The sequence below is a fragment of the Panthera leo genome, chromosome E3 (genome assembly GCF_018350215.1).
Source record: "Panthera leo isolate Ple1 chromosome E3, P.leo_Ple1_pat1.1, whole genome shotgun sequence".
Lineage (NCBI taxonomy): Eukaryota > Metazoa > Chordata > Mammalia > Carnivora > Felidae > Panthera > Panthera leo.
In genome coordinates, this window is record NC_056694.1 from 7,683,609 (window position 1) to 7,702,880 (window position 19,272).

The following is a 19,272-nucleotide window of genomic DNA, read 5'->3' on the forward strand; positions in this document are numbered from 1 at the left end:
CAGCCATCTTCCCTTCCCAGCAGGCGGGTGGCGCCCGGTGCAGTCACGTGAGGAGCAAGTTTCCCAACCCGTGCAGGCGACTGTCTAGCAGTCTTCTAAAGCGGCAGAGCTACAGTAGCGAAGAAAACAAAAGTTCCTGTTTCGCGGAGCTTGACTTTTTTTGGGGACTAGGCAGGCAGTGAACAAGATAAATATATGACGTATATTAGATGGTGTTAGTGCAATGGAGAAAAAAAACGGGGATGGGATGAAGGGTGTGGTTCAATTTAAATGAGATTGGTGGAGGAGATTTCAAGAAGACGTCAAAATTTGCGTCCAGAACACCAAGGAAGCTCATGCCCTGTGGGCCACAGTGCGTTCTTGGAGGCTGGCGCAAGGAGATGAGGAGAGTGGGGGGGGATGCAGATTGGATAGGGCTACAGGGGTAGAGTGGCCATGAAATACATAGACCACTCCGGCTCAATTCTGAGCCAAAGGAACACTATTAACATTTACACTAAGGCAATGGGCATAAACTTTGTAGTGGGACTATAGTTGATGAATCATGAGGTATGTTATCCTAATTATTAAAGCTTTTGTCTTTTACAATGGCAAAAATAGGAAACTATTGGAGAATTATTTTTTATTTTTATTATTATTATTTTTTTAGTTTATGTTGAGAGAGAGAATCTCAGGCAGGCTTTGAGCCATCAGAGCAGAGCCCCATGCAAGGCTTGAACTCACAAATCTTAAGATCACGACGTGAGCCCAAACTAGGAGTGGAAGCCTTAACCGACTGAGCCACCCAGGTGTCACTATTGGAGAGTTTTGAAAAGAGAAGCATCACGAACTGATTCTTGCTTTAATAGCATCCTTAAAAAAAAAAAAAAAAAGATTTTATTTTTAAGTAATTTCTACACCCAACGTGGGACTCAAACTTACAACCCGGAGATTGAGTCGTGCATTCTACTGACTGAGCTTCCCAGGTGCCCCCTTAACAGCATCCTTCTAACTGCTCTTTTGAGAACAGACTGCAGGAACAAGGGCAGAAACAGGAAACCAGTTAGGGGGGTGTTGCCATAATGCAGGTTAAGAGATGATGGTGGCTTGGAGTAGGGTGATAACATGTGGTTGGACACTGGTAATATTTTAAAAGTAGGGGCAAAAGGAATTGCTGATGGGTTGGATGTGGGATGTGAGAGAAGGCATAACCCCAAGGTTTTTTACCTAAGCAAATGGAAAGGTGGGAAGACCATAACAGGAGTAGGTTGTGGGAGGAAGTTTAGGCGTTTGATTTTGGAATATACAGAGTTTGAGCTGCCTGTTTGAAGTCCAAGTGGAGATGTCAGTGTGTTGTTGGACATACAGTGTGGAGCTCAGATCTGGGCTGGAGATACACCCTTGCTACACCATCATAGAGATGGTATTTAAGACCTTGAGACTGGAAGTGGTCACTGAGGGAGGGAGTGTAAATGGTGAAAAGAAGTCTGAGGACCGAGCTTCTGGTCTTTGGTGGAGCCTCCAGTCCGCAGTGCCTTGTGGCTGTGCCTCCAACATCTAGGAATGCTCCAGAGTTAAGATAAGAGAGGAGGAAGCCAAAGAGACCAAGCAGGAGGAAATGCGTGAGTGTGGTCTCCTAGAAGAAGAGGAAAGTGGTGGAGGAGAAGATGGTAATCAAATGCAGACATACCTCAGAGATAGTACAGGTTTGGTTCTGGACCACTGCAATTAAAGTGAATATCACAAGAAGGCCTGTCAAATGAATTGTTTGGTCCCCAGTGCTCATCACAGTCATGGGTACACTGCACTGTAATCTATTAAGTGTGAAACAGCATTATGTCTAAAATCCATGTACACACCCTAATTAAAAAAGACTTCATTGTTTAAAACTGCTGACCATCTGAGCTTTCAGTGAGTTGCAACCACTGACCACAGATCACCCTAGCAAATATAAAAATAATGAAGAAGTTTGGAATACTGCGAGAATTACCAAAACGTGACAGGCATGGAGTGAGCAAACACTATTGGAAAAATGGTGCCAAAAGACTGGCTCCATGTAGGGCTGCCACAAACCTTCAATGTATAAAAAAAATGCAGTATCTGTGAGGTGCAATAAAGCGAGGGGCAATAAAACGAGGTATGCCTGCATGTCAACTGGTGATGGCTTAGTAAAATGAGGACTGAGCAGCAACCCTTGGATTGACAGAGTGGAAGTCACAGGTGACTTGATGGGCAGTTTTGTTTTTGCTGCTGAGGGGCAAAAGCCTAAATTTAGTGGGTTTATTGTTATTATTTTATTACTTTTATTATCTATTTATATTTAATGTTTATTTTTGAGAGAGAGAGAGAGAGAGAGAGCACGAGCAGGGGAGGGGCAGAGAGAGAGGGAAACACAGAATCTGAAGCAGGCTCCAGGCTCTGAGTGTCAGCACAGAGCCGGACCTGGGGCTCAACCCCACAAACTGAGAGATCCTGACCTGAGCCAAAGTCACATGTCCAACCTACCCAGCCACCCAGGCATCCCATCTTCACATTTCTTTTTAAATCCACTGGGGGCGCCTGGGTGGCTGGGTAGGTTGGGCTTCCCACTTTGGCTGAGGTCAGGATCTCTCAGTTTGTGGGTTGGAGTCCACGTCAAACTCTGTGCTGACAGCTCAGAGCCTGGAGCTGCTTCGGATTCTGTGTCTCCCTCTCTCTCTGCCCCTCCCCTGCTCTCTCTCTCTCTCTCAAAAATAAATAAATATTAAAAAACATTAAAAGAAAAAAAATGTGAGGAGGGAGCCTGGGTGGCTTAGGGCTAAGTGTCCGACTTTGGCTCAGGTCATGATCTCATGGCTCGGCTCGTGAGTTCAAGCCCCACATCAGGCTCTGCTGTCAGTGCAGAGCTCACTTTGGATCCTCTGCCCCCCTCTCTCTGCCCCTCCCCTGCTCTCTCTCTCTCAATAAATAAATAAATAAATAAATAAATAAATAAATAAAAATAAATGTGAGGAGGGATTGGAAACAGTATAGACAACTTGTTTGAGGAATTTTGCTATATAGAACAACAAAGAAATGGAGCGATAATGGGGGAGTACAGTGTATTCAAAAAAGATTTTTTTTTCCTTTTTAAGACAAGACGGGGAAAAAAAAGCATATTTGTATATCTGTGGGAATGAGCCAATGAAAAGAGAAAACAAGACGATTAAATGGGATGTAGTGGCGGGTTGACCTTAGCTGGGAGCATGATCATCAGTTCATCACTAGTGACAGGAGGAGGGCACAGCGGAGCGTGGTGGTGAATTAGGAGCTTTTAGTCTCTTGGTGGCTTCTGTTTTCTCGCCGAATTGGGAAGTGAGATGGTGCTGAGGAGCTGTACAGGAAGCACAGAGGGTTGAACAGAGAGGGGTGAGGATGTAAGTCATCTAGGAGTGCAGGAGAGTGACTGGACTAGAGAAATCTCGTCTGAATGCTGGGCAGCATGAGGGCACACTTCAGGTTCATGGTCATGAATTTGAGATGAGCTCCCATAGTTGGATGTTTTCTTCAGCCACATTTAGCTGCTTGGGCAGGTTCAAGCTGGGCGGGGAGTTGCATTTACCTGGGCTGTGGTTTTGCCAGGAGGTTAATAAAGTGAGAGAGGGACAAGGGAGAGCTTTTCACTGACCATGAACTTTAAGCTGGATAAGAAGGGAAGTGAGTCGGGGACTGGGAAGAGGGCAGGATCAGTGGATTGGGGTGCAGTGAGGTGGAGGATTGTTGGGGTCAAGGCATGACAAAGACCCTTTGCTTGACCAAACTTCAGTCAGGCTTCTCTGAGCCCTCTTTAGACTTGGCCCCCATCCTTGCTGGGCCTGCCTCGCCTGGCCTAGTTTAGGGAGAATCTTCCCACCCTTGATACTTGATATCTGATCACCCTGGTCTGCCTTCAGCAAGAATCCTAAGTCTGTTTAGCTAGAACCCCCCCATGCTCTTTGTAATTTCCCATCACTGACTCCCTCGTTCTGCTTGTTGGCTAGAAATGCCCAGCTGCCTTTGCTGTAGAGCCCCAACTCTTTCCCCTATTGTGACCGTTCTGACACCTATTGGAATGGTCCTGAATAAAGTCTTCTTTACCATTTTAACAAGTGTCAGATTAATTTTTTTCCCCCTTAGGAGGCATACCAGAAAAGGTGAATGGAAAGGAGGGCCTGCAATTATTTACCGGCAAGGACAACATCTGGGCACAGCCACTGGGTATCGTGGAGCGTGAGATCTATGCAGATCTGTGTTCAAGCAACTGCCACGCCCGGATATTGGAAGTCTCATCAGTACGGATATTGAAATCATCAAAAACTGCGACAGGATGGTGCTGGAGAGACCCACGAGCCAAACTCTGTTATGGTTAGCAGCGATGACCACTGAAGATGCCACAGTTCAGTTGCTCATGAGACCTCTCCCTGGCAAAGCCAACCTTTGGGCTGCTTTAAGCCGGTTCCTCTCCTAGGGACATGTTGCAGAGAATCTATAGCCAAAGGCCAGTGACCCTAAAAGCACTGTTCATTTTCTGAGGCTCAAATGACGGTGTAGCCACAAAGGACTATGTCAAAGTTAAGCAAGTGATTACGAAAGCTCTCCCAGCTTCAGCTTCCCTAAGAAGTACTTACCTCACAGAGTGCTTATGCATATGTAAGGTAGCACGACGTGCAAATAACTTACTGAACATTTCGGCATTGTTTTCGAGTGTCGGTCAGTTCATCCAACCCTCTCGCAGCAACCTCATGCAGGCAGGGCTCTATTTAGTCCCCGTTTTATAGATGAGGAAACGTTACCAGGTGGTGCTACAGTTGATGGTAACTGTAAAGAGTGAGGAGGGGAGGAGGTCCCATCTCCCGGAGGTTCACAAGTCCTGTCATGTCTGTTAGAGGGGACGACACCTTGCAGGGAGGCTGGAAGGCGGCAGGAGGACCTTGCGGACCGACGGTGGCCGGCGCAGCCAGGGCTCTTCCGGACCAGCGGCCGATGGCTCCCTCCGATGGCGGACGCGGAGAACGCAGCGGGTTGGGATGGACCAGGCGTGAGGGGCGGGTCTCCGCGGGGGTGAGGGCTGAGGCCCGTATCCAGAGACATTCCAGGGATTCGAGAGGCCGGAGGAATAGGACTCCGGAAGGCGCCGAGCGACGCGGCCCCGCATTCCCGGCGACGCACCTGGGCCAGGTGTCACATCCCCGCCCACCTGCAGCTGTCTTCCGCCGTCGCCGCACGCCCCTTTCCGTGGTGGCGCCTCCGGGCGTCTCCGCGAGCTCGGAGTGGGCTCCCGCCCGCATAAAGGGTGCCTGTTTGCACGGGGGTGATGGGCCGCTTTAGGGGCCGTGGCCTCCACCTTGCCGGAGACGCATCCCTGAGGGGCGACCCAGGGCAGTATCCCAGGCGCGTGTGGAGCGGGAGCCGCGCCGGCCCCCGGAGCCCGAGGGGGGAGGGGCTTCCCCGGGGGCGCGCCCACGGGGCGGGGCTGGGCGCCGGGACCAATGGGGCGCGCGGGCTGGGGGGGGGGGCGGGCTCCGGGCCTGGCATCCCGGTAGCTGCAGCTGGCTTTTCCGGCACCCGCGCCCCCTCGGCCCGTAGCCGACCCCTCCGGCTCTCGGGGATCCCCCCTCCCCCGGGCGGCTGCGTCCTCCGGGCGGGTGAGTGAGCGCCCCGCCACACTCGGGCTGTGGGGATGCGCCTGGCCCGGGAGCCGCGGATCTCGGCCCCTCGAACCGGCCCCGGGAGAAAGTGGGCAGGAACCGGTGTCAGGGCCGGGAGGAAGACCCACCTTGTGTTGCTGGCCTGTGTCTTTGTTTTGGTAGTCGAGGGGTGTGTTTGGGTTGGTCGAGTTTGGAGGGTGCCTTGTGTGGGTGGGAGGAATCTGGTGAGGCTGGGGGGAGAGGAGCTCGTTTGAAATGGGTTGAAGGAGAGGATTGATGGAGGGCGGGGCAATGGGAGATTTGGAGATTTCTCTTTGCCTTGGGTGAGGTGATTGCTTGGGGGAGTTAGGATGGGGACAGTTCAGGACTTCGGAGGAGGGGGTGAGGAGGGCTTCCTGCCGGTAACTCACTTCCCTTTTGGGGGATTTGTTTCCTCTTATACTGCTAGTTAGTTGAAAAGGGAGAGTATCTTTGCCTCTTCCCAGAACCATTGCCATCCCTAGTCTCCCGGATTTGGGGGAAGGGTGGCCCCCAGGAGCTGGGAGGGGACTTGGTACCCAAATGCTGAGGGTGTGGAGTCTGCCATTGCCCAGGGAAGTGGCAAGGACCAGTCTGCTCCCCAGGAACTCTGGGTTGCTGGTGAGTGAGTGAGTGAGTGAGTGAGTGTGTGTGTGTGTTTCTTGAAGCTCTTCCTTTTGGGGAGGTTTCCAGGTGTTCGGTTAGAGGTGTTTTTGAGGGGCTCCGTGAAGCTGCTTTCCATTAAGTAACACTGTCTTTTGCAGGCCTCATAACCCATTGGTGGCATCTTCTGCCTGCTCTCCACCATGGCCAGCGAGAATTCTCCTCTGCTGGCCTACCGGCTCCTGGGAGAGGAGGGGGTTGCCTTCTCTGCCAATGGGGCCGGGGGTCCTGGAGGGGCATCTGCCCGGAAGCTCTCCACCTTCCTGGGTGTGGTGGTGCCCACGGTCCTGTCCATGTTCAGTATAGTTGTCTTTTTGAGAATTGGTAAGTGGGGTGGTGGGGTTTGCTCTGGGGTGCGGGGGGGGGGGTGGAGGAGGGGTGGGACTGGGAAGAGTTTGGGGAAGGGTCCCGGGAGAAGTAGATGGATGGGAGGCTTGGGAGAGGGCTCCCCATGGCCCTGTGTTGAGCTCTGCCCTGGAGGTAACTGATGACCAGTGTGGTGTGGGGACGCATGAGCCACCTTCTGACCTGCTTTGCCACTCCTGTCCCAGGGTTCGTGGTGGGCCATGCTGGGCTGCTGCAGGCTTTGGCCATGCTCCTGGTTGCCTACTTCATCCTGGCGCTCACCGTCCTCTCTGTCTGTGCCATCGCCACCAACGGAGCTGTGCGGGGGGGTGGAGCCTACTGTATCCTCCAATGTTGATGGACTGGGGTCTGGGCTCTTCTGTCTTGTAGGGAGGAGGAGGGGCAAGGGCAGGGCAAGAGGGAGGCAGGTTCTAATCAATGTTCAGCAGGTGGGCTGATATGGGGAAGGTGACCAACATGGCCTTTCCGCGTATCTTACTGCTACTCTCCAGTCTATCAGGTGTCTTCCCAGCCGTCCTTTTGGTTCCCCCAACAGTCTTGTCAATTAGATAGTTCATTTTCCAGATGAGGAAACCGGAGTTCAAGAGTATTAGTGGCGCACTGCAAAGCCACGTGGCTTGGCTTGGGTGTGACCGCTCTGGACAGATTAATACTAGGGACAATCCCAGTGTGTGCCGGGAGACAGGGCTGCAGTGTGCTTTGTGCCTGGAACCTTCCTCCTGCTCCATTTGACTTTCTTTTCCCTTAACACTCACCCCCTGCTTCCACTTTTAGTCATGATCAGCCGGACCCTGGGGCCTGAGGTTGGGGGCAGCATCGGCCTCATGTTCTACCTGGCTAACGTCTGTGGCTGTGCTGTCTCCCTGCTGGGGCTGGTGGAGGCCGTGCTGGATGTCTTCGGGGCTGGTCTGTGTGCCAGGGAGCTCTGTGGGTTTGCGGGGTCTGGGATTCGGGGATCACGAGGGTGAGAGGCCTCTCTAGAAGAGGGGCAAAGTGGTCTATTAGTTTGGCTTTCTTGAGCTCCTACTATGTTCCCAGCCTTAGACATCTGAGAGATTGTCCTGGCCCACAGGCAGCTTACCGTCTAGTTGGAGAGGCCAGGCTAATACCCCTAAATTCAACAGAGCAAGATTGGTGGTATCTACTAGGGAGGGGTAAGATGCTGGGGTACAGTTGAGTAGGGAGGTGGGAAAGATAGTGTCTGAGGACAGGTGGGCCAAAGAGGGGGTCTGTTCCTGCTTTGATTCATGGGTGGGATCTCTCCTGGGGAGTCTTGTCTTCTAACCCTGTTCCTTCCTCTTTGTAGACTCCGCAAGGTCCAGTGGGCTTCAGGTCCTGCCCCAGGGCTACGGCTGGAACCTGCTCTATGGCTCCCTGCTGCTGGGCCTTGTGGGTGGGGTCTGCACACTGGGGGCTGGCCTCTATGCCCGAGCCTCCTTCCTCACATTCCTGCTGGTCTCTGGATCCCTGGCCTCTGTGCTGGTCAGCTTTGTGGCTGTGGGACCCAGGAGCATCCCCTTGACCCCTCGGCCTGGCCCCAATGGCTCCTCCCTGCCGCCCCAGGTTGGCCACTTCACTGGCTTCAACAGCAGCACCCTGAAGGCCAACTTGGGTGGTGAGCTGGGTACAGGGGTGACGGTTCTCAGGACAAGGAGCAAGCATGTGGGAGGAGGCAGGCCCTTGGAAGCCCTGGATGAGAACAGATGCCAGAGAGAATCAGGGGCAGGAGGGCAGATCTCAGAACAGCTCAGATTATTCAGGATCTGTCTAGTATGCTTGGCCCAGTGGGGCGTGAGAGCGACCACGAGACAGTTCCTGCCTTAGAGGAACTTTTTTTAGTTGGAAAGATAAAATGTGCATTCAGGAAACAATTAAACAGCACAATAAGACCAAAGTGGTTCACATAGATGGGAATCAGGAGAGGAGTTGGGAGGAGGGCTGGGGGCGAGCAGGGAGAGCTGGGAGGTGGCCCGAGGTATATTGGGGAATTCAGGTAGGAGCGAGAGGGACGGTGTCTCAGGAAGGGGCAACGCAAAGGCGTAGAGGGAGGAGTGAGGAGAGTGGGGGGAGTGATGAGGCCAGCTGAGCCAGGGGCTGTGATGGGTCAGGGCTGGGGTCTTGGGGTGGGCTGTTTGTGACATGTGAGGAGAAGGTGGCGGGGCCAACATGCCTGGGTCCCTATGAGGGGTACTGACGCCTTCTTCTCCCTGGGAACCATCTCTCAGCTGGCTACTCCAAGGACTATACCACGGGGGCCATGATGAACTTCGCCAGTGTCTTTGCTGTCCTTTTTAATGGCTGCACGGGCATCATGGCGGGGGCCAACATGTCAGGTGAGGGTCCCTGCCTGCTGCCCCCTGGGGGTGTAGGGCTGCCACCCTGTGCCCTGGTGGGAGCGCTGAGGGCTCAGGAATGTAAGAGATGGTAGATGGCTGATGTCTCCCCTTCTGCCCCTCTCCCTCCAGGGGAGCTGAAGGACCCCAGCCGGGCCATTCCCCTGGGCACCATTGTCGCTGTCGCCTACACCTTCTTCATCTACACCCTGCTTTTCTTCCTCTCCAGCTTCACCTGTGACAGGTGCCTGGGGAGGGGGCTGGCCTGGCCCTTGAGGGGGGTGGAATGGGGCCGCAGAACAAGGTTGCCACCCCTGGATCACCAAGGGAAGCACAGGCCGAGGGGGAGCAGGTACCCCCATTGTTGGGGTGCAGGGAAAACGGAGACTGTTTCTCCCTCTGGGAGAGAGAAGGAGCGGCCGCCGGTGATGGGGACAGCCGGGTAATTGGTGGTAGCCAGCCTGTAGCCAGAGTTTGCTGTGTCCCTGGGACTGTTGTAAGCACTTGGTTTTAGGGGGTGGGGGATAGCTGCTTCTCAATGCGTATTTCCATAAATATTTGGTTTCTTGTGCATACAACGTTGGGAATGTCCACCATGTGATTAAATCCAAAGCAGCCCAAAGATCAACCAGTGAATACCATGTCTTTCCCCTCCGGGCACACATGATGTATTACAATGGCCTTTGAGCCTGGGTCAGTTGAGAATCCCCAGGAATACCCAGTTCTTGACCTCACGAAGAGTCAGAGCACTTTGCTCACGGAGGCCCTAGATGCACCTGTGTTCTCTGCATCCTCCTTTCCCCCCCGCCAGGACCTTGCTGCAGGAGGACTATGGGTTCTTTCGCGCCATCAGCCTGTGGCCCCCACTGGTGCTGATTGGTATCTACGCCACGTCGCTCTCGGCCTCCATGAGCTCCCTCATCGGGGCCTCCCGCATCCTCCACGCTCTGGCTCAAGATGACCTCTTTGGTGCGCCGCCCCCTGCTCCTCGCCCGGCTCTGAGCACACCCTCCCGTGTCTGTCTCTCTCTCCGCTTGGCCCTGGGCTGATGTGTCCGCCACGGTGTTTCTGTTTGCACAGGAGTGATCTTGGCGCCGGCCAAGGTCGTGTCCCGAACAGGGAACCCCTGGGGGGCTGTGCTCTATTCTTGGGGCCTAGTGCAGGTAAGCCTTCTTTCCGGCTGTCCTTCCCCTTCCCCTGGGCTCCTTCTGGTTCTGTTCCCAGGACCAGGAGGGGCTTGGGCTTGGGCTGGGAGAGTGAACGAAAAGGCAGGATGCATTGGCATTTGGTCGGGGGGGGTGCGTGCATGCCCAGCCTCTCGGTCCTTGTGTAGCTGGTGCTCTTGGCTGGGAAGCTGAACACGCTGGCTGCTGTGGTCACCGTCTTCTACTTGGTGGCCTATGCTGCGGTGGACCTGTCCTGTCTGAGCCTGGAGTGGGCCTCAGCCCCTAACTTCCGGTGAGTGCAGAAGTGGCCTGTGTCCTCAGAGACCAGGGGGGAGGCGTGGGAAGGGCTCGGTCCAGGGGACCGAGGTTGGAGATGGAGGCCATGGCAGGCCCTGAGTGCCCTTCCTTCTCTCCCCCACCCCAGCCCCACCTTCAGCCTGTTCTCCTGGCACACCTGCTTGCTGGGGGTGGCCTCCTGTCTGCTCATGATGTTCCTCATCAGCCCCGGGGCCGCCGGCGGCTCACTGCTTCTCATGGGCCTTCTTTCCGCCCTGCTCACTGCTCGAGGAGGCCCCAGTAGCTGGGGCTACGTCAGCCAGGCCTTGCTTTTCCACCAGGTTGGGGGGCTCGGAGGAGGGTAGGGAGGGGGGAGGCAGTCTGGGATCCCCCATCCCGCTCCAAGTAGGCCTCCTTCTGCCGTGGCCGGAATCAGGGTTCTTGTCCGAGAGGTGGTGAGTGGGGGCTGCCCTCTTGAGCCCTTCCTCTCCACACCTCACCCCTGGTCCCAGGTACGTAAATACCTGCTCCGGCTGGATGTCCGGAAGGACCACGTGAAGTTCTGGCGGCCCCAACTGCTGCTACTGGTGGGGAACCCCCGGGGCGCCCTGCCTCTGCTGCGGTTGGCCAACCAGCTCAAGAAGGGGGGCCTCTATGTCCTGGGCCACGTCACCCTGGGAGACCTTGGTGAGTGGCCCTCTATTCCCTTCCCAGCCTCTTCCTCCCTCACGTTTCAGACATTCTTCATGTTCTTTGGGTTCAGAGGCCTCATGCTTCTTCCCTGACGACCCTTCCAACCAGCCCGAGCCCTGCCCAGACTGTTTTCTTTGGCCCATTTGGGATTTGGATTTGAGGAGAAGGTACAGGGGTTTGGCCCACATCTACTACCTCCCTTCTCTGCAGACTGCCTGCCCTCGGACCCTGTGCAGCCCCAGTACGGGGCATGGCTCAGCCTGGTGGACAGAGCCCAAGTGAAGGCCTTCGTGGACCTCACCCTCTCGCCCTCCGTGCGCCAGGGAGCTCAGCATCTGTTGCGGATCTCCGGCCTTGGTGAGCTACTTCTCCCCGGGTCCCCTCGGCCCCCTCTGTGGCCCCTTTTAATCTCTGCTACCATCCCCCAGAGTAAACCACAGACTGCAGACTCACAGTCTAGTGCAGATAAGACGCGGGGCTCAACTCAAAGATACCGGATGGTGTGTGAGAAGGTCCTGGAGGAGATGCTTAAGGGCTGGCGATGGGTGCCGCTGACGTTTCTTTTTTTCTGACCCAAAAGTTGGGGTACAAGCTCTGAAGAGCATGCTGTGTTCCTGGGGACAATGGGAGAATTACTTGAGGCAGGGGGGCTGCTCCATCAAATCTAGGGCAGATGGTTTCTAATCATCCCACTTCAAGACCGCTGTGTGCTGATGCGGCTAGTGACAAGATGGTATACTCAGCTGGGCCTTAGAAGGGGTGGAGAAGGAAGGGCTGGTGTGACATGGCCTCCGGAGACCACAGAGGATGCAGAGGGTGAGTGGGGCTGAAGCTTCCCGAGCCAGTGGAAGAGTCTCTGCCTTGCTACTCTGCCTTAGTGCGAAGGCCTTCAGCCTTACGCCCCGGCTTCCTCCAAATCTGGGCTGAACTGCCTCCTTCTTTCTCAATCCTAGGGGGTGTCAGTCCCCTCTCTGGGCACATGCTCCGTTCTCCGTTTAGATCTGGCTAAAGTTCAAGCGTTTGGGGGCTGTTGGCAAGCATTATGAGACAGTCCCTGGAGCATCTGAGAGTCTGGTCTCTCCTCAGCCCCACATTTTGTGGGGGAACCTGTGCCAGGAGACCACTACTTCTACGAAATTTATCCTGAGGAAAGCGATTGCAATGAAGGGGAAGGATTTCCTCGAAATAGTTAAGTCCTCCTGACGTGCAGAACTTGATTTACTGGTGGATTTTGAGCAACCCATTTGTTTCATGAGAAAAAGCCTTAGACAAGATCTCAGAAGTTTTCTGTGAACTCAGCCCTGTTGAAGGGCGGGGGTGGGGGGGATGGGGGGAGAGTATCCGGTTCCACATTGGTTCAAAAATGGAAAAATCAGGAGCTGTCAGCAGGGACCTAGGGCACTGTATTCACTTCACACACGGGTTCAGAGACTTAGAGGGTGGCCTCTGCTGCTGGGTGCCTTGTGTTCGCCTGTGGACCCGGTATCCACCTGCTGTGAGCCTTGGGGCAAGTGACTTCACCGCTCTGTGCCTCGGGTTGCTTACCTGTGAGAGGGGTGAGTAAATGGCCCCTACCTCCTGGTGTTGCTTCACGAGTTAAAACACAAAGTGCTTTCAGCGGGCCCTGGCCCTTCGTTAGTGCGCAGATGGTAGCTGCTTTTTGTCCAGGGATCTTGCTTTGGACTCACCACCATTAGGGCTTTGCAGTAGTAGTAGAAACAGATCGGGCCAGTTCTCATCACCCCCCAGCAGAGTCTGAGGTGCTGTTTCCCTGGGGATGGAGCCCACGAACTTGACTACTGACTACTCAGGGCGGTGTGGTCTGCCCAGTAGACTCAGACTCTCATCTCCCATGACGAAAAAGGTGTGCTGCTAGCTAGAAGCTTGCAGTGGAGGCCTCCTACTGCCGAGTACCGGAAGTGCTCGTTAGTTAGAAGAATCCTAAGGCGAACTTTGCCCACTTAAGTGGGGAGATTAGTCACGGAGGTGCAACAGATAAACGCATGCAAGAGCGTCTGGGAAAAGGAAGAGTCGTTATGCAAACGTGCATAGTGTTGCCCGGAGAGCCCAAGCACGAGGCGAATGCCATGCCTGATGGCTGACGTGTGGTGCTGCCGGCGTGTACGAGTGGGCGCGCGTTAGCGTGGTGTAAACTCAGCCCGTGAGTCTGATTCCTGTTGGTTCCTTCCCACCTCCTCCTCTCTGCCCCCAGGTGGCATGAAGCCCAACACGTTGGTCCTGGGTTTCTACGATGATGCTGCACCCCAGGACCACTTCCTGACAGACCCTGCTTTCTCCGAGGCTGCTGATGGCACCCAGGAGGGCGGGTCCCCAGCCCTGAGCACCCTGTTCCCTCCACCCCGGGCTCCCGGGAGCCCCCGGGCTCTCAGTCCCCAGGACTATGTGGCCACGGTGGCAGACGCCCTCAAGATGAACAAGAATGTGGTTCTGGCCCGGGCCTGTGGGGCCCTGCCCCCTGAGCGGCTGAGCCGGGGGTCTGGGGGCACCTCCCAGCCGCATCACGTGGATGTGTGGCCCCTCAACCTGCTGCGGCCCCGGGGCGGGCCCGGCTATGTGGACGTGTGCGGCCTTTTCCTACTGCAGATGGCAACCATCTTGGGCATGGTGCCTGCTTGGCACAGTGCCCGGCTCCGGATCTTCTTGTGCCTGGGGCCTCGAGAGGCCCCCGGGGCGGCCGAGGGGCGGCTGCGGGCACTGCTGAGCCAGCTGAGAATCAGGGCCGAAGTACAGGAGGTGGTGTGGGGCGAGGGGGCTGGGTCTGGGGAGCCTGGGGAGGAGGAGGAAGGGGACTTTGTGAATGGCAGGCGGGGAGATGCTGAGGCAGAGGCCCTGGCAGGCAGCGCCAACGCCCTGGTTCGGGCCCAGCAGGGGCGCAGCAGAGGAGAAGGGCCTGGTGGGCCTGAGGGTGGGGATGGCGAGGGCGGGCCTGCCACGGCCCTCACTTTCCTGTACCTGCCTCGGCCGCCAGCTGATCCTGCCCGCTACACCTGCTACCTGGCGCTGCTGGAGATTCTGACCCGTGACCTGGGCCCCACACTGCTCATTCATGGCGTCACCCCGGTCACTTGCACTGATCTCTGATGCCCGGGTCCTGAAGCAGAGTGTGCAGGTCCAGCGACCCGCCTTGGTTAGTGGATGTGAAGGGGAAGGGCAGCCTTCCGGCCTGCTCCACATACGGGAGTTTCCCAGGGGAAGTATTAGGGGATCCTGGGCTGGGGCGTCCCGTCCCTGGGAGAGGGGCTTCAGTGTCCCCGCCACGCTGGGGGAGGAAGCCAGCAGTCCTCCCCACTGGCCTCCTTCCTTCACCGGTGCCTTGATGGAGGCTGGGTCTCTGCTTGGACTCTAGGCTACCTCAGTTTCCCCTCGCCCAACAGATTCACAGACCGCTGAGGTTGTGATGTTTTTGTTGTTTTATTTTTCTAACCGCTGAACGTGAATAAAAGACCAAAACACTATGGGCTGGCCGAATACTGCTGCGGGGGGTGGGGTGGGGTGGGGGAGGGGGCGGGGGGGTTCGTAGGTGGGACGGAAGAGGGAGAGATCTGTATGGGGGAGTGTGGGAAAGAGCAGCTCTGGAGCGTCCCAGCAGCGAGGTGGCCACGTGCAAGACTTGGGGCGCCAGCCTGGGGGCACTGGCAGAACCGGAGGCTGCCGTGGAAAGTCCTCCCAGCTCGGCAGGAGGGGGCTGACTGGGGGAGGGACGGCGGTTTAGGGCCTAGGGGGCCACGTGACCCTCCCCCAGGAATGCGGTGACGTCACCGGGGGCGTGGCTGTCCCCAAAATTGGGGAGGAAGGGGAAAAAAAAAAGCCAGAAAAAGTTTCTTTCCTGGAGTCCCAAACGAGGTGTGGGACGGAAGAAGGGGTCAAGACCAGAGGCTTGGGACTACACGGGGGCCGATCGCTGTCTGGAGTCCCCTGTTCCAGGCCATGTCGGGGCCCACCTGGCTCCCCCCAAAGCAGCTGGAGCCTGCCAGAGCCCCTCTGGGAAGAGCACTCTCCCGAGGTGCCCCGGGGCCGCCGCCAGCCCACGGAGCAGGTAAAGCAGCTCCAGTGCCGCTGAGGAGGCCACTGGCCGTTCCTCGCTCACCTCTGCCTTCTGCCTCCCGCCTGTCCCTGCCACCCCTTCCCTGAAGCTCTTCCGGCTTCCTGCCGTTCCTGCTCCTCCCGCTCCCTTCTTGGACCCCAGGTGTGGGGGGGAGGGGAGATGAGGGACCCTAGAGCGCGGCCTCCAGAAGTGTCACCCTCCTCTCTTTCCCCATCCCCACCTTGGCTCTCTCTTCCCTCACCCCAGCACTTCAGCCCCACCCCAGGGTCAATTTTTGCCCCCTCCCATCTGAGCAGTGTTACCAGGCCCCGGGGGGACCGGATGATCGGGGGCTAGCCTGGGTGGGGTGCCATGGAGCACCCCAGCGCTCACAGGTGAGAACCTGGAATTGGGGGATGGGGGGGCGGGAGGTGTGGGCACCCGGGACAGGTGATTTGAATTCTCCCTGCTTTTGCTTCATCCCCAGGGGCTCCCCCAAGACAGGGGGGCCTTGCGCCCAGGAAGTCTGGATGCTGAAATAGATTCGCTGACCAGCATGCTGGCTGAACTGGATGGAGGTCGTGGTCATGCCCCACGGCGGTCAGACCGGCAGGTGACCCACTGGCCTGCCTTGTCCCTCCCCTGCTCCTTGTCTCCTGCCCTCCTCCCCACTCCCTAGTTTGATCCCTTCTCTAGATTCTCAGTCTAGCCCAGCCCTCTCTGTGTGAGTGATACACACAGGAGCGTGGAAGAAGCTGGCCCACCTGAGCCTACCAGGTTGTCTACCTCTTGAGGATGAGCCCTTGTCAAAGACCAGTGGTTATCTCGGGGCCGCACAAACGGGGGCTTCCACAGGTGTGCGTCCTGGAATGGGTCTGCTCACTCCCGGTCTGTGTTTCTCCCCAGGCTTATGAGCCCCCTCAGCCCCATGCCTACCGCACGGGCTCAGGTTCCCTGAAGCCGAACGGAGGGGGTGTTCCGATTCCTCCCCAACAGCTCTCTGCGTCCTCCTATGGGGGTCCCACTCCGGCCTCCTATGCTACAGCCAGCACCCCCGCCGGTCCTGCCTTCCCCGTGCAAGTGAAGGTGGCACAACCGGTGAGAGGCTGTGGCCCCCCAAGGCGGGGGGCCTCTCAGGCCTCCGGGGCCCTCCCGGGCCCCCACTTTCCTCTCCCAGGCCGAGGTGAAGTGTGGGGGGCTGGCTATAGGAGCCACCGTGAGCCAGGTCCAGGGGGTAAAGAGGAGGCCGCAGGAGGAGGACGAGGTGGCAGGTACGGACCCCAGGTAAGTCCCGGGTAACTGGGATTTGGGGTCCTCACAGACAACTGGATACTGATTGGGTGGGCGGGGGTGGTGTCTAATGCCCTTGTTGTCAGAGGCCTGTCGGGTTGGTGCTCTGGGTGAGCACGCTGTGCTGGTCAGAAAATATAAGAGGGTAGGGCTAGGGCTGTTCACTGGCTCCTGAGGTGTGCCCCTGGGCCCGGCGCTGAGCCCTTCTCAGATGAGACTTCTGGGTGGAATTGCCTGGTCACCTTCAGGAAGTTTGACAGCACAGAGAGCTAGAGGTAGGGCTGAACCCCTGATTCCCTCCTCTCAGGTCCCCCTGAGCCAGCCTCCTGAAGAGGAGCTTGAGAGGCTGACCAAGAAGCTGGTGCACGACATGAACCACCCTCCCACAGGGGAGTACTTTGGTGAGCTGACCCGAGGTGGGAAGGGGGCTGGAGAGTCAGAGGGCCAGAGAATCTACCTTTCTCTTCTGTACTGACTCACCTTGTCCTTCCTTGTCCCCAGGGCGGTGTGGTGGCTGTGGAGAAGATGTGGTTGGGGATGGGGCTGGGGTTGTGGCCCTGGACCGTGTCTTTCACGTCGGCTGCTTTGTGTGTTCTACATGCCGGGCCCAGCTTCGGGGCCAGCATTTCTATGCCGTGGAGAGGAGGGCGTACTGTGAGAGCTGCTACGTGGTGAGTAGGTGGGCTGGGGGTGTCAACAGCAGGAGACAGGGGGCTTCCATCTAAGGTGGGGACCATATGCCCGAGCCCCATAAAAGGTACAGAGCTCAAAGTGGGGGGGGCACTAAACTGACACATAAGAAGGGAGGAATTATAAAAGTTGCTAAATACTGGCTGCTGGAGGGAAAGGACAATGGTCTCTTACAAATGCCAGACATTTTAGAGTTAAGGGAATGTGTTAAATTCCCACACCGCCACCCCTGTGGAGCACCTATGACTACTGAAGGAAACTGAAGCTGAGACTAAGTCACTTATCTGGGAGGCTGCTGTGCTAGGACTTCTACACAGATCTGTTCAAGGCCACTTTTCTTTTCTTTTTTTTTTTTTAACGTTTATTTATTTTTGAGACAGAGAGAGACAGAGCATGAACAGGGGAGGGGCGGAGAGAGAGGGAGACACAGAATCTGAAACGGGCTCCAGGCTCTGAGCTGTCAGCACAGAGTCTGACGCGGGGTTCGAACTCACGGACCGTGAGATCATGACCTGAGCCGAAGTCGGACGCTTAACTGACCAAGCCACCCAGGCACCCCAAGGCCACTTTTCAACGAATCTCTTGCAGGGGCTACATAAGCAGATGGGTGGGCCAGCGGGCCTCCCCATCCCCAAACTTCCTACCCTCCTTCCTGTTAGGCCACCCTGGAGAAGTGCTCCACATGCTCCCAACCCATCCTGGACCGGATCCTACGGGCGATGGGGAAGGCCTACCACCCTAGCTGCTTTACCTGTGTGGTGTGCCACCGTGGCCTTGATGGCATCCCTTTCACCGTGGATGCCACCAGCCAGATCCACTGCATTGAGGACTTCCACAGGTCAGGCTGGGTCTCCCACCTTTGTCTCAGATGTCTGACCTTCCCCATCTTCCCCACTTGTCCTTCATGCCCCAGCATTGGTCTCCCACCCCTGGCCTGATCTCTTTCTTGTTAACATCACTCTCTTTTCTAAGATCTAAGACCATACCCCTGGTCTCTCCTGTTCCCTCGTGTATCCTACCTTCTCTGGGCTCCATGGTTAGTCCCCTCCAACCCTGGGGCTTGACAGCCTCCTTGGTTCCCTCCTGACCCAGGAAGTTTGCCCCACGATGCTCAGTATGTGGTGGGGCCATCATGCCTGAGCCAGGTCAGGAGGAGACCGTACGAATCGTTGCTCTGGATCGCAGTTTTCACGTTGGCTGTTATAAGTGCGAGGTCAGGGGGCCTGGGCAAGGGGAAGCGGGGGTTCTTGGAGTCTGGGGTGCTGGATATGGTAGAACCCAGGGATCCAGGCCCGATAGAAAGGTGTTGCTTCTGTCTCAACAGGAGTGTGGGCTGCTGCTCTCTTCCGAGGGTGAGTGTCAGGGCTGTTACCCGCTGGATGGGCACATCTTGTGCAAGGCTTGCAGTGCCTGGCGCATCCAGGAGCTCTCAGCCACCGTCACCACTGACTGCTGAGTCTCCCCAGAAGCACCTGTTGCATTCTCCCACCCTCCCTGACATCTACCCTTACAACTTTGTCACCAAATGCTGTCTCCTCTTCCCCCAATCATGAAATAATAATCCCTCAAGAGTTTACAAAACCCACTGAAGCGTGTCGTCTCATCTGATTCTCACAGCAGCCTAACACACGCACAACTGTTGCACCTCCCTGCGTTTTTATAGAAGTGATCCCAGATGACATGATTCCCAAATGGCAGTACCGAGGTCAGAGCCTGGGTCTTCTTGGTCCTAGTCCTGGTTTTTGGCAACTACACTGTACACCCTCTCCCCGTGCTGGGAGTGAGCTGCGGCATGCTCCAGGGAGGCAGCATCTCCTACTCTTAAGCCTCACACTCCACTCCCTGAACAAGGACTTGGGTGTTATCTCCCGGGTGGTGATGCATTTAATCTGGGGCAAGCCAGACTCCCCCTGTTGATCAAGACTTCAACCTATAGCCTATCCCAACCAAGCATTGGTTGGGGATAAGACAGATTTGCCGGTTTTGCTTACAAGACGGGGCGCCTCTGTTGAGATACAGCAGTCACAGGGCTTTGCATATGGCGCATACTGAGGCAGCAAAAAGCCTGGTTCTCTGCTGCACCACAAAATGGTGGGAGATGCTTTAAA

The 19,272-nt window shown here is 56.3% G+C and overlaps 2 protein-coding genes and 1 long non-coding RNA gene across 5 annotated transcripts; 2 read left to right on the forward strand and 1 right to left on the reverse strand.

Moving 5' to 3' along the window:
• Positions 1 to 3,058: 3,058 nt before the first annotated feature.
• On the reverse strand, positions 3,059 to 5,376 carry LOC122210181. The gene is made up of 2 exons (XR_006197954.1): positions 4,163 to 5,376; positions 3,059 to 3,564 (listed from the first exon to the last, which is right to left on the reverse strand). It is a non-coding gene; the product is annotated as an uncharacterized LOC122210181 (long non-coding RNA).
• A 132-nt stretch (positions 5,377 to 5,508) lies between these two features.
• On the forward strand, positions 5,509 to 14,630 carry SLC12A9 (solute carrier family 12 member 9). Of its 3 annotated transcripts, none has more exons than XM_042922142.1 (14): positions 5,509 to 5,621; positions 6,407 to 6,629; positions 6,857 to 6,991; positions 7,446 to 7,577; positions 7,978 to 8,286; positions 8,897 to 9,004; positions 9,137 to 9,248; positions 9,816 to 9,973; positions 10,085 to 10,167; positions 10,338 to 10,462; positions 10,595 to 10,787; positions 10,959 to 11,133; positions 11,350 to 11,496; positions 13,352 to 14,630. In XM_042922142.1, the coding sequence occupies exons 2-14, from the start codon at positions 6,449 to 6,451 to the stop codon at positions 14,239 to 14,241; spliced, it is 2,748 nt and encodes a 915-aa protein (XP_042778076.1). In that variant the 5' UTR covers positions 5,509 to 5,621; positions 6,407 to 6,448; the 3' UTR covers positions 14,242 to 14,630. The 3 variants fall into 3 exon arrangements, with proteins under 3 accessions (XP_042778076.1, XP_042778078.1, XP_042778077.1); XM_042922143.1 differs by lacking the exon at positions 5,509 to 5,621 and adding an exon at positions 5,725 to 6,263; XM_042922144.1 differs by lacking the exons at positions 6,857 to 6,991; positions 7,446 to 7,577.
• A 355-nt stretch (positions 14,631 to 14,985) lies between these two features.
• TRIP6 (thyroid hormone receptor interactor 6) lies at positions 14,986 to 18,749 on the forward strand. The gene is made up of 9 exons (XM_042921574.1): positions 14,986 to 15,196; positions 15,452 to 15,579; positions 15,672 to 15,797; positions 16,091 to 16,468; positions 16,782 to 16,875; positions 16,976 to 17,145; positions 17,824 to 18,002; positions 18,257 to 18,377; positions 18,489 to 18,749. The coding sequence occupies exons 1-9, from the start codon at positions 15,088 to 15,090 to the stop codon at positions 18,618 to 18,620; spliced, it is 1,437 nt and encodes a 478-aa protein (XP_042777508.1). The 5' UTR covers positions 14,986 to 15,087; the 3' UTR covers positions 18,621 to 18,749.
• Positions 18,750 to 19,272: the final 523 nt, after the last annotated feature.

What these genes read in the sequence shown, in the direction of transcription:
- SLC12A9 (XM_042922142.1), top strand. Translation starts at nt 6,449, where the DNA reads ATGGCCAGCGAGAATTCTCCTCTGCTGGCCTACCGGCTCCTGGGAGAG. An exon ending in AGTTGTCTTTTTGAGAATTG is followed by an intron (nt 6,630 to 6,856) that starts GTAAGTGGGGTG and finishes CTCCTGTCCCAG; the next exon opens with GGTTCGTGGTGGGCCATGCT. An exon ending in CCTGAAGGCCAACTTGGGTG is followed by an intron (nt 8,287 to 8,896) that starts GTGAGCTGGGTA and finishes ACCATCTCTCAG; the next exon opens with CTGGCTACTCCAAGGACTAT.
- TRIP6 (XM_042921574.1), top strand. Translation starts at nt 15,088, where the DNA reads ATGTCGGGGCCCACCTGGCTCCCCCCAAAGCAGCTGGAGCCTGCCAGA. An exon ending in GTGGCAGGTACGGACCCCAG is followed by an intron (nt 16,469 to 16,781) that starts GTAAGTCCCGGG and finishes CCCTCCTCTCAG; the next exon opens with GTCCCCCTGAGCCAGCCTCC. An exon ending in TTGGCTGTTATAAGTGCGAG is followed by an intron (nt 18,378 to 18,488) that starts GTCAGGGGGCCT and finishes CTGTCTCAACAG; the next exon opens with GAGTGTGGGCTGCTGCTCTC.